Source organism: Malania oleifera, chromosome 10, assembly GCF_029873635.1.
Source record: "Malania oleifera isolate guangnan ecotype guangnan chromosome 10, ASM2987363v1, whole genome shotgun sequence".
Classification (NCBI taxonomy): domain Eukaryota; kingdom Viridiplantae; phylum Streptophyta; class Magnoliopsida; order Santalales; family Ximeniaceae; genus Malania; species Malania oleifera.
Genome location: NC_080426.1, coordinates 24,663,354 through 24,675,433, shown reverse-complemented (window position 1 = coordinate 24,675,433; position 12,080 = coordinate 24,663,354). Strand labels below are relative to the sequence as shown.

The following is a 12,080-nucleotide window of genomic DNA, read 5'->3' as shown; positions in this document are numbered from 1 at the left end:
AATCAAATATTCCATCAAAATTGAAAGTTCCATGGAAATTGCCATAAATTGAGACCCTTGAAATTTCCACCAAAATCAAAATTTTAGTCCTCGCCAGAAACCATTAGAGATGCCTGTCCACATTCAAAATCTCTGAAGCTACAATGCGTCCTAAACATCAACTGACCAATTAAGTAATCAGTCCCCGCCTCCCAGGTCAAATGATGTGCGTATGATTGTGACAAAAGGAACAGGATTCTACAGCATACTAAGGAATCATCTCCAATGAGAAAGGTCCTTGGGGAGTCACAGGCTCGCAGAATTGAATGCAGGGAACATGGTTTGGATTTCTTTAAAGGTGTTATCGGAGAGACCTACAAAGATAGCAATTTTTCTTAGTTCTTCACTTATTTGAATATTGGGAAACCCTCAAACACCCTCACATTTCCATTACTTACTTGAATCCAATCTCCACAAGACAACTGAAAATACAAATATAATCAAAGGACGACAGCACCTAATCACATGCTTTCCCCTAGGATAACCTGATAAGGCATAACCCCAATAGGCTAGCACAATGGTAGAACAAAATGAGATGAGCTCCATAGGAAGCATAGATCTCAATTAAAATTCCCTCGAAGGCAACCACAGAGCCCATGTGGTCCACTTTACCTAGGTTCACACTGAGGCAGTGGTCCAAAGGCCAAAAGAGAAGTCATTTAACAATGTAAATTGTGCTTTAAAAAAGGGGATGCATAAGAAATTGAGGACTACAAAAGAAAAAAGTACAACCACCCACAGACTGGTTTGCCTTTCTGTCTCAAGTGCCCTTGTTTTCCTTTTCAGAAGCCCCTAAACATGGGATTTCCCCAATTTCAAAAAACTTTAGCATCAGCTGTAGTTACTAAAAATATTTCCTGCTTAAAAATGATATTAGGGGAAAAAAAATGTTGCTCATTTTCATGAAATAGAATTTTTGTTTTGGAAAAAAGTAGCATTCCAAAAAGCATTTTAAAATGCCCTGCAATGTTTAAAGTTTCTGGCAGACCAAAGGAGAAAGTTCAACTTGGAAACAGAACTAACAACCAAAGGAACACAAGTAATGCAGGATGGAGAAGCAGAAAACTTGAATCCAAGTCTAAACTAAAGCTCGTAGATACATTGGGAATACATGTATCTATATTGATTTCCTCCTAAATGGCTTCAAATATATCTTCCAATCTGAATGTTTGAATTTCAGCACCATTTTCCCGATAAACTAGCATCTTAAAGCATATTAGCTGTTAGGAGATGGTAAGACACACTAAATGTTATTTTTATATTATCAAGAAAAAAGTGAAAAATCTTTAAAAACCTACCAGTCGCAGAATGCTGAATGTAGCTTGACCTTTAGAAATATGTGTGTCAATCTCTAACTGCATTTCAGGATCTACAATACACAATGATTATCAGAAAATAGTGCAAGTAAAATATCATTCAAGGTGAAAGAAAAATAGCCAAAGGTCTAAAGAATAATTTACAAATGTATAAGGGATACAAATGATTAATATTCACACAACATTTAGAAAAATTTTCAAGCTAAAAGTTTGGTTGCTAACTAATTTGGAAAGTGCCCAAAATATACCTTTGGCCAATTACACATAGTTTTTCCCATCTTTCTTCTCATAAATTAATGTGAAGGGTAAACAACAACAACAACAACAAAACCAAGCCTTAGTCCCACTAGGTGGGGTCGGCTATATGAATCCTTTTCCGCCAATTTATGCGATCATGGACCATTTCTTTTGATAGATTCAAGGATATTAAATCCTTACTCACTATCTCTTCCCAAGTTATTTTAGGTTTACCCCTACCCCTTCTATTGCCCCCCACAGTAACTAAGTCACTCTTCCTCAAAGGTGCACTATGTGGCCTACATTGCAAGTGTCCATACCATCTGAGTCATCCATCCCTTATCTTATCTTCTATAAGAGTTACCCCTAACTTACCACGAATATTTCCATTCCTTAATTTATCTTTCAATATTATACCACTCATCCATCTAAGCATTTTCATCTCAGCAACTTTTACATTTTGGATATTATGTTTCTTCGTCGCCCAACATTCCGATCCATATAGTATAGCTGGTCTAATAGCTGTCCTATAAAACTTCCCTTCCAATTTTAAGGATATTCTACGATTGCAGAGCACACTTGAAGCAGTTCTCCATTTTACCCAACCTGCTTTAACTCTGTGCATTACATCATCTTCAATTTCTCCTTCAGCGTGCATAATAGATCCAAGGTATTGAAATCTACAAGTGCTGTTTATTTCTTCATCATGAAGTTTAACTTTGTCTCCAATATTCCTCCTATCATTACTAAAATTACATTTCATATATTCTGTCTTATTTCTACTTATCCTAAAGCCTCTAGATTCCAAAACTTCTCTCCATAATTCTGACTCAGCCTCTACTCCATCCCTAGTTTCTTCAATTAATACAATATCATCTGCAAACAACATACACCATGGAACCTCTTTTTGAATACTCTTAGTTAATTGGTCCATCACTAAAGCAAAAAGATAAGGACTCAAAGCCGGTCCTTGATGTACACCTATGGTGATTGGAAATTCTCTAGTTTCTCCATCTATAGTCCTTACACTAGTCATTATTCCATCATACATATCCTTAATAACATCGGTATACCTACTACATACACCCTTTTTTTCTAAAACTCACCATAGAACTTCCCTAGGTATCCTTTCATATGCTTTCTCAAGGTCAATAAATATCATATGCAAGTCTCTCTTCTTTTCTCTAGACATTTCAATTAATCTTCTTAAAAGATAAATAGCTTCTGTGGTAGATCTCCTAGGCATAAAACCAAATTGATTTTCTGAGACCTTCGTTTCCAACCTTAAATAAATATTCCTATTGATAAATATTATAAATGTGAAGGGTAAAGAAGACAAAAATTTATCCCACACAATCCTTGGCTTTCCATTATATAAATATTCCTATTGATGGTTTGTTCCAGATTTTTTTGTACTGTTCTTCAGCTGCCCATTGTAAAGCTACAACTTAGTATTTATTTATTATTTTTTGGCATTTCTCACATGGCCTAGTGAGTGGTGATTGACACTACCTCCTCGTTCCACTAATTGCCCTGTGTCCTTTGGTCTATTTATTTCCCCCTCTCCACTTCAAAATTTCATGCCAATTAGCCATACATTGCATTCTCCCAGTTTGTTCAATAAAAAAAAAAAATTAAACAAAAAAACAAAAAAAATGTTTGGCTTGGGAGAACCAAGGAGAAAGTCAAGGGAAGAATAAAGGAAAAAAGGGACAATCTGGATGTTTTAGACAAATATATGAATTTTCTTGAAATTTTTTAAAACTTTTTTTGACATTCTTAAATATTTAACTTTTAGATATTTATGTTTTTTACATATAATGTGTATTCAAGTTGATCTTGAAAGTTGCAATTGATTAGAAAATTATTTGTTAAAGCTTGATATACATTGTTAGCCCACAACCTAACAACTTAAGCTTTTAAGTAAAGTGGTAATAACATGGTATTGAAGCTAGTTACCAAGAGGTCCTTGATTCTAGTCTTGTTGCCCATGTTTATTGTGTGATGTTTAAAAAATTATTGTATTCCCTATAACAGGTGTTATCTATCGTGCATTTATCTGTCCATGTGCTGTCGGGCTGCATGTGCTGGGGAGTGTTAAAACTTGATATGCATTGTTGACCCAAAACCTAATAGCTTAAGCTTTTAGGTAAAGTAGTAATCTAACATTATTAAAGTCGAACTTTTTTTGGCTGCAAGTTTTCTAAAAATTTAAACTTGACTCGATTAGGCTCAATTTGATTACAAATTAATAATAAAATTATATAATGAACATATAGTCTTGGATATCTAAGTAAAATATATATTATATGACTTGTATAATATAAAAATAATTAAATTACAAAAACTCGATTAGCTTTGCGAGTGGTATGCAAAATTTGAATTCGACTTGTTAAGCTACTTGAGTAGTTCGCATTCGACATGAACACAATTAGAATTGAATCTAGTATGAGTTAGTAAAATCTATTGAAATTCTATTTCATCTAAATCTTACTCCATTGATCACTAACAAACGCAAGCCTTTTAGGACCGGGGGAGTCCTCAAGTGCAGGCTTGATATGCATGGGTGAACAAAAAATTGACCCACAAGCTTAAGCTCAATGCATATCAAGCCTTAACACTCCTACACGTGGAACCCAATTGCACATGTGGAGACAAAACAAATGATACGCAACACCCATGACAGGGAATAAGATAATTCTTAATAGAAAAATAAGCGCAGGCAACAAGACTAGAACGTAGGACCTCTAAGAAAACATGGTGTTGATACCATGTTAGATTACCACTTTGCCTAAAAGCTTAAACTATTAGGTCTTCGGCCCAACCATGCATATAAGTACACATCACTTACTCAATTTTTTCAATGTGGGGCAAACTCACAAGAAGAATTCTCAACAATCTCCCTTTTGAACAAAAGTCATTCTTAATCACTCACTGTCATGCAACCAACTAGGAGTCATTATTCAAGGAAAGCCTTGAAAGCCATGGCAGTCCACTTATTTGGGGATTAGAATCCATGGGATTCACCACTCATTTTCTACAGGATCAACATCCATGGGAACACATGCATGAAAACTCAAGCCCAACTCGAATCATAGTCTAACATCATTCCTCATGCGTAGGCTTGACATGCATGGTGGGCACCAAATTGACCCAAAAGCTTAAGTCATTAGGTTGTGGCTGACTTTGATACCATTTGAAGGTCCTCATGCACAGACTTGACATGCATGGGTGGGCACCAAATTGACCCAAAATCTTAAATTGTTAGGTTGTGGCCTAACAATATATATCAAGCCTTAGCACAATACTTGGGAAGATTCTTTCCCTTGATAATCTATAGCAAAAGGAGTTTTCCCATGTTAGTAAGCACTTCTTTTGTTTGGATAAGGCCGAATCTATTGATCATATCCTCATGCACTACTCTTTTGACCAAAAACTTTGGAACTTAGCCTCTTTTATGACCAGGCAGCAGTGGGTCACTATGAGAACAATGCAAGAAGAGTTATGGGCCTTGAAGACCCAGCAAGGAAAGGAGGAAAGCTTTGTCCCTCATTCCCCTCGCCATATTTTAGTTTTTGTGGAGGAGACGAAAATAAAATAGCTTTTAAAGGATCAGCTAAGCCCTTACATGTTTGTAAAGCCCATTGGATCACTGCAGTGTAGCATACTAGGTTGTAGGTTGTTTTTCATTAATACTATCGTAATTCTTGACTCTTTTTTTTTTTGGCACCCTACACACTAGGTAATTTCCTTTTTTCATTTGTGCTTTGGTGGCACACCCTTGATTTTTTTGTTTTTTTTCTCTTTTGATAATAAAAGAAAATGCATTAAGAAAGAAGGAGAGCAATGGAAATCCTCATTAAAGAAAAAAAACTGAAAAATAAAAAGAAACAACACACCCTAGTTAAAAACCCCTCTTTGAACCCTTGCCATTGTACTTCATAGAGTACTATAAATTAGCTAAGTCTCACTGACCTTTCCTCGCCTTACTCCATCTGCACAAACTTCTTGTCATACAAGATTAGACATCCACAATCCCAACATATAGAATTTGGTGTGTGGGACAAGGAAAAAGATGCATTATTTGGCTTCTCTTTGGTGTGTGGGACAAAGGAATTTTAAGGGGCTGAGCTTTTCTGATATTCAGCGCAACTGGCATATGTTTGGGAGAGTTAGTTCGTTCTGGGTTTTTCTCTTTTGTTCCTTAGTCTTTAGGTTGCTCCTTTGTGTTTTTTAGTCTTTAGGTTGGTCCTTGTGTTTTTTATCTCGATTTTCCAGACTTTGTTAAGGAGATGTCTTATTCTCCTAGCTTTATATTCTTATTCTGTTAATGAATTCTTCTTTATTATCCAAAAAAAAAAAAACCCCAACTTATCCATCTTGAGAGTTTCAATACTCTTCCCACTAATTTTTTGGGGGAGGGGGGAAACAGAATCCCTACATTGATTACTCACCAACACCTCTTTATCAAACCCATCCTCCTCAAACATAGAGACCACCTCCGAACCTTCAAGGGGAGATGGAGGCACGTAAAACCAAGGTCTTAAATTTCGATTTCGATTCAAATTTCGAAGCTCCAAAAGTACGGAAATTTCGATTTCGATGTCGATTTCGATTTGAAAAAATAACGGAAACTAGTAGTAAAGCATGAAATTCTTTGTGAAACTTTAGAAATGGTTAACAAACATAAAAATATAAGTTTTAAGACTAATATATTACAAATTAAATACATCTATATTTTGTATGAGGTTGAAAAGTTGTAAAATAGTATGTGAATCAAACATGTTTATAAGATGATGTACATTAAACACATTTAGTTAATGCAAATGAAATTCATAAATCATTTAAATATTATTTATTATACAAATATTGATAACTTAGACATGAATGGTTAAATAAAATATTACTATAAGTTTATTTTTTTATATAATTTCAAAAGCACTTGTGACAACCTTTTTTTTCAATAAAATAAATTAAAAGAGAAATTTCACTTCACTCTCGAGGTTTTGATAAATTTCGACAAATTTTGCTAAAATTTTGAGGTTTCGATAAATTTCGGATGATTCATTGAGATTTCGACGGAAATTATGCAAGACGGAAATCGACTGCCATTTCGATTTTGAAGGTGACGGAAATCGCAAATTTCGACGAAAATTTTGATAGTTTCGTGGAAATTTAAGACCATGCGTAAAACATACTCGAAAGTAATTGAGAAGAAACGAAGCATGCCCAAGTTGTTTGTGAACCTCATTAAGTAAAATTGTAATAGTCCACCATCACAAACAAAATCAATACCAAACTCACTAGGGACTAACCTCCCCATTTCCTTTTCTGCTCAAGACAATTTGTTTCTTTACCCATGTTATCCAAAACTGATCCAAATAATTCTGCCTTTCTTCAATATAGCAATTACCATCTGTGTCTTTTTAAAAAAAAAAAAAATTTAAAAACATACTCCCATGCAGAAGAGAACTTTCCTTCTACAGCCCCTCTTGTCCTATAGCCTAGCGAATTGGTCTTCACACTCACCTAACCATCATTTGATCTTACATCACAGTCCCTTAACTTGTGATCCACTTCTATACGCAAGCCTCGACCAACTTTAACCAAACCCAGATGACTAGCAGGTTGATGCGTCCACTCCACCCCATACTCAACCATATCCAAAGGAAACTCTCTGGCCAACCCAACAATATCGCACCATTTGTTCTCTCCACTTCACCCACCAAAGATAGATTTAACCAACCTAGTTGATCCGCTTGACTTCTCCACATGATTTTGCTGCTTTTCCACCTGCACATCCTCATGTTTCATTGCAAAATCCTTGCCACAACTTGCACCCTAATCTGGAAGTTAATACCCCTTACGTGAGCAATTCTTACAGCCCTATGCCTTTCAGGAGGCCTCTGAGGCTCTCCACAAATCATTTCCTCAAGTGGACCATGAATTTTATTCAAAGTCCAATGGGCAAGAGTTTGGGCCCAGACATAATTTAAGATGTTTGGCTCGATTGATGATTGAAGCTTTACTAGTAGATACCGTACACTAGTGGGAGGTAATCTAGTCACCTAGTCTAGGAGGAAACAAACTACTATAGCAAGATCTAGTGCTGAAACAAAATATCAAGCTGCTCATACTACTGAGCTGCTCACACTGTGAGCAAGCAGATGTACTTTAATTCATTTATGTCAGAGATGGGATTCTTGGTTACAAAGCCCATATATCTTTTGGGATAATCAAGCTACCATTTATCTTGCTAGAAACAGTTTTTCATGAGAGGACAAAGCACATTGAAATTGACTCTCATTTTATTAGGGATGTTGTGCGACTTGTGTCAAAGAAGGTTGTAAGATTAAGAACTCCGTTTGTGAAATCCCTTGAAGAAAGGATGTTTTCACTAAGGCTTTATTTAAGCCTGCCTTGTCTAGTCGTGTAACAAGCTGAGGTTTGGTGATATACACCCCCAGCTTGAAGGGGAGTGTTAGAAGAGAGGGGCTACTTTAGTAATTATGTGATACAAGTTGGGTATTTTAGTCTTTCAAGTTCTTTTCATTATTAATACATAAGAGGGCAGACCTAGAGCTGAACTTAAGGTTCCAGGAAGCTGCCGCCTCTTTTTTCTTTTGCTTTCTTCATCACTTTTCTTCTTTTCTTCTCTTCTCCTCTCTTCCATCTCTGACTTTACAACAGAAACAATAAACTATTGTTCTTCTCTACCAAAAACATGTTTGTTTAAACTACATTGCAGAAATAATGATCACTAATGAACAAAAGAACTTAAAATTTCTGCATCCAACACTAAGAAGAATGATTTTAGTTTGAGAACTAAACAACACACCCAGCATAATGCTTGACAAGCAATTAAAGAGATGGATCTACAACACTACAATATATTTAAGAAATTGTTCACATTTAGTTCAAAATGTAATGAGAATTTTTTTTAGTTTCTTTGGATCCAACATCAAACAACTGCAAAACCACTTACCACATGTAATCTTGTTCTGATCATTGGCAAACAGCCTCACAATATCCCCCTGATAAGATTTAAGAAGTTCAGTACAGAGATTCCAGAAAAAAATCAGCATTTACTACAAGCAGTGGAAGCTTCATGTATTATGCCATGTAAACTATTGCAAGCAGTAAATTACAAAAAATAAAAAATAAAAATAAAAAAATGACTCTAGAATGAATCAAAGGAGAATCATACTTCCAGTTTCCAACAAGTAAGAGAAATTACTAGAATGGATCTTCAATCAAGAGCAAAAGGTTCAAAACTAAGTGATGTGGGACAAAAAAAGTAAAACTAAACTGGGGTTTTTTTTAACATTAGGGGGCTTAGGTAGTTAGTGCATGAACTAATGAGTATGGAATGCTTGATGATGATTTTAGGTTTCTTGTGGACTTTAAAAGGGAAGTAATTCCTGGAAATTTACAATTGTATGAAAAAGGGGATATTTAATGTTAATTGCTAGTGTAGCTTAAAAAGATTACCAACTCAAGATAGGATTATTGAAGGGCTTGGAAAAAAGCATTACAGTGGAAATAGAAACAAGAAGGAGAAGAAGATGATGACCTTATAATCTCACTAAGGTCTTTAAAGTCCCATCGAGAAGAAAACAATAGTCTCACTGTCAAAAAATATGCAAAACTTCGTAGAGAACTCTTATTGATTAATTTTAAAATTTTCACTTAAAATGTTTTTGCCTATGTATAGAACCATAGGGCTTAAAATATGAACTGCATTTAAGCCGTCTTTTTAAAACACAATAGGTCTAATAAACACCAGCCATTCTTAAGAAGGAAAATATTTACAGTAGTCAAAAAAGACTCAAATCAATGACAATTCATCGCTAAACACTGAAACACAAAATAACTTCACGACAAAGCAACATAAAAAAAATAAATAAAAAATAAATAAGTAAAAACGGCTGTACCCAGTGCACAAGGCTTCCACTTTGAGCGGAAAATATTTACAGTAGTCAAAAAAGACTCAAATCAATGACAATTCATTGCTAAACACTGAAACACAGAATAACTTCACGACAAAGCGACATAGATATACAAAATAATCAAGATTCATTTGAATGGGGAAAGTCATCGATACCACATGAAAAGTACATTATCATCCTATGGTAGAACCCATCATCACTACTCAAATGCACCTGGACTTCCCTCCTTTCTTCCTCTTCAAGCATACGCTTATAAGTGTTGATTTCCCAATGACATAATAAACTTAAATAATAGTCATTTAAATATATCGAAATATTAATGTGCTTCTCTTCAATACTTCATGGGCAGATGCACCTCTATAAATAAATTGCAAATACACCTTGACAATCCTCAAGTAACGCATGATGCTAAAGATGCCAGTCTGCAAAATTTTCAAAAGCCAAATTTTCAAGGTCCCGCAAGTTCTACATGTTATTTTTTTTTGTTATTCAATATTCAAGCTATTTTGCTAATTTTGATTGATTTAGGTCACTTGGTCATGTAGTGGTGTTTCGCTATAAATATCTTTTGTTAGGAACTAGGATCTTGTTTGAGTATTTTTTTTATAGCAAAAGAAATTTATTAAGAGAGGAAACAACTACAATCAAGAGGACAAGAAGTTCTCACCTAGTAAAAAGAAAAGGTAACAGATAAAATTAAAATTAAAATAAGGAAAATAAATGAAAATAAACCTAAAGAAACCATATCATTAGGCCTTTCTTTCAAATCCTTGCGATCATATTTTATCAAGCACTTTAAATTACCTAGATCACTTGGTCATATTTTTATCAAGATCTTACCAAAATCCACCCTAATTTCTTATTCACCAAGGGCAGACAACCCCATGCCCATCTGATTGATAAATTCTTGACAGTTTTGTGTTCTGGAAAGGCAAAGCTTTAAAAGTTGCTTTAGATATTAAAAAAATTCCTCCTTTTTTTTTAACTCTAGGAAAGTTTTCTCTTAGTTTAAGTAAGTTTCAATTTTTTAAGTTCAATAGGATTTAGAAAACTATGTATGATGGCCGTTTATACAAACAAAGCTTGTAAGCATAATTATTTAGCGTTGATTAATTGTGTCATCCAAATCATTAAGTCTGCGTTATATTTACAATGTTCCTTTGGTAATCCTATTTTAATTCCCAAAACCTTACATTATTCATCATTCTAGCATTAAACATTTACAACCCCAATTTGTCTTTATTTTCCATTATTTCTAGAAATTTTTTTATGACATAAATCACCTAAAATTTCCCAATCATCCTATAATACATCACATACTTTTAGGCGACTTTATTCTTTATTGTAAAGGGCTCATGGTGTTGGGGATCAAATCCTAGCCCACCTAGCCCTAGACATAAGCACCAAACATATGGCTATAATTCTAACTAGATGAGTTTAAACACTCGCATTGAACACATAAGGCATCTTATCTTAGATGTCATAATCAATATTTGCTCCACAGTCTCGTGCAACTCCATTTTGTGATAATTATTAAAAAAAAAAAAACTTAAGTAGATTGTGCTTCTCTAGGCAAAAGGCACTACAATATTAACGAAAATCAACCCACAACAGTCACAAAATGGATAAACTGGAAAATTAGTTCTTTATAACTCTTATCCCAAATCCAAAGAGAATATATTTATGTTTGGAATTCAATTAATGTATCCAATTCAGTCACATGGGTGAGTTTCTGTATCAATCAATGCATTATTCATGGATTGTCCACCTTTTTAAAAATTTTTTATAGAAAGTTCATAGAAAACCTGATGGCCATTTTCATCCATTGGAATACACTCCACCGCAATCAGTTTATCAACATCATCGGCTGTGACTACATATTCCGGGTTTGTGGCTCCTGTATCAAAAAAGAAGACATAATTGACATACGAGAGAATGATGCTATATTCAAGAAGGCTCTTGTCTAGCAAGTCTTCCAGAAAGTCAAAATAATTATTTCAATGCCCACCCTCAATGTACTGCCTAGTGCCGTCCTGAAGATGACGAACCCACTGTGCAACCAAATGTTGTCAATAATTAATTCAGGATCTATGAAAGCAAAACGCATAAGAGATGGATGGCATTTCCATGTGGATCCTCAAGACAGCTTTACCTGAAACATACATAGAGAAGTCCCGCGTACAGGATACCCACATCCTAGAAGTTTGCCTCCTGGTTTGGCCTCACCAATTATCTGAAAACCCTCTATACCAGGGCCTCCTTCTGATGCCAACAGAGAATATTAGACTTACCAAATTTGCTGGCTTTTCTTTTCTCTATTTTGGGGTCAGAATTTTCTACTGAAGGTACTGCACTCACTTTATACCATTAAAAAAATCATTACCTTCTGAAGCAAAGGAAGCAACCTCATCATGTCTAGGGGGTGAATAAAACAAGACATCATTCATCCTTCTTTCAGCTCCCTCCTTTGCTACAGCATTACCAAATATATTATGGGAAGTAGTGCCCGCGACTTCCCTGCAAAAACCACTGCACGTGA

The 12,080-nt window shown here is 35.0% G+C and overlaps 1 protein-coding gene across 16 annotated transcripts in view; it reads right to left on the bottom strand.

Moving 5' to 3' along the window:
- The window catches only part of LOC131166090 (uncharacterized), a 98,052-nt gene that overhangs the window by 31,038 nt on the left and 54,934 nt on the right, over positions 1-12,080 (bottom strand). For 12 of the 16 annotated variants that reach the window (XM_058124350.1, XM_058124355.1, XM_058124364.1 and 9 more), the window contains exons 11-16: positions 11,925-12,058; positions 11,694-11,803; positions 11,550-11,592; positions 11,347-11,438; positions 8,578-8,626; positions 1,338-1,408 (exon numbers count right to left, since the gene is read on the bottom strand). In XM_058124350.1, the coding sequence (XP_057980333.1) occupies positions 1,338-1,408; positions 8,578-8,626; positions 11,347-11,438; positions 11,550-11,592; positions 11,694-11,803; positions 11,925-12,058 (499 nt within the window). The remainder of the gene's footprint in view (positions 1-1,337; positions 1,409-8,577; positions 8,627-11,346; positions 11,439-11,549; positions 11,593-11,693; positions 11,804-11,924; positions 12,059-12,080) is intronic. The other 4 variants (XM_058124357.1, XM_058124362.1, XM_058124359.1 and 1 more) reach the window with 1 other exon arrangement.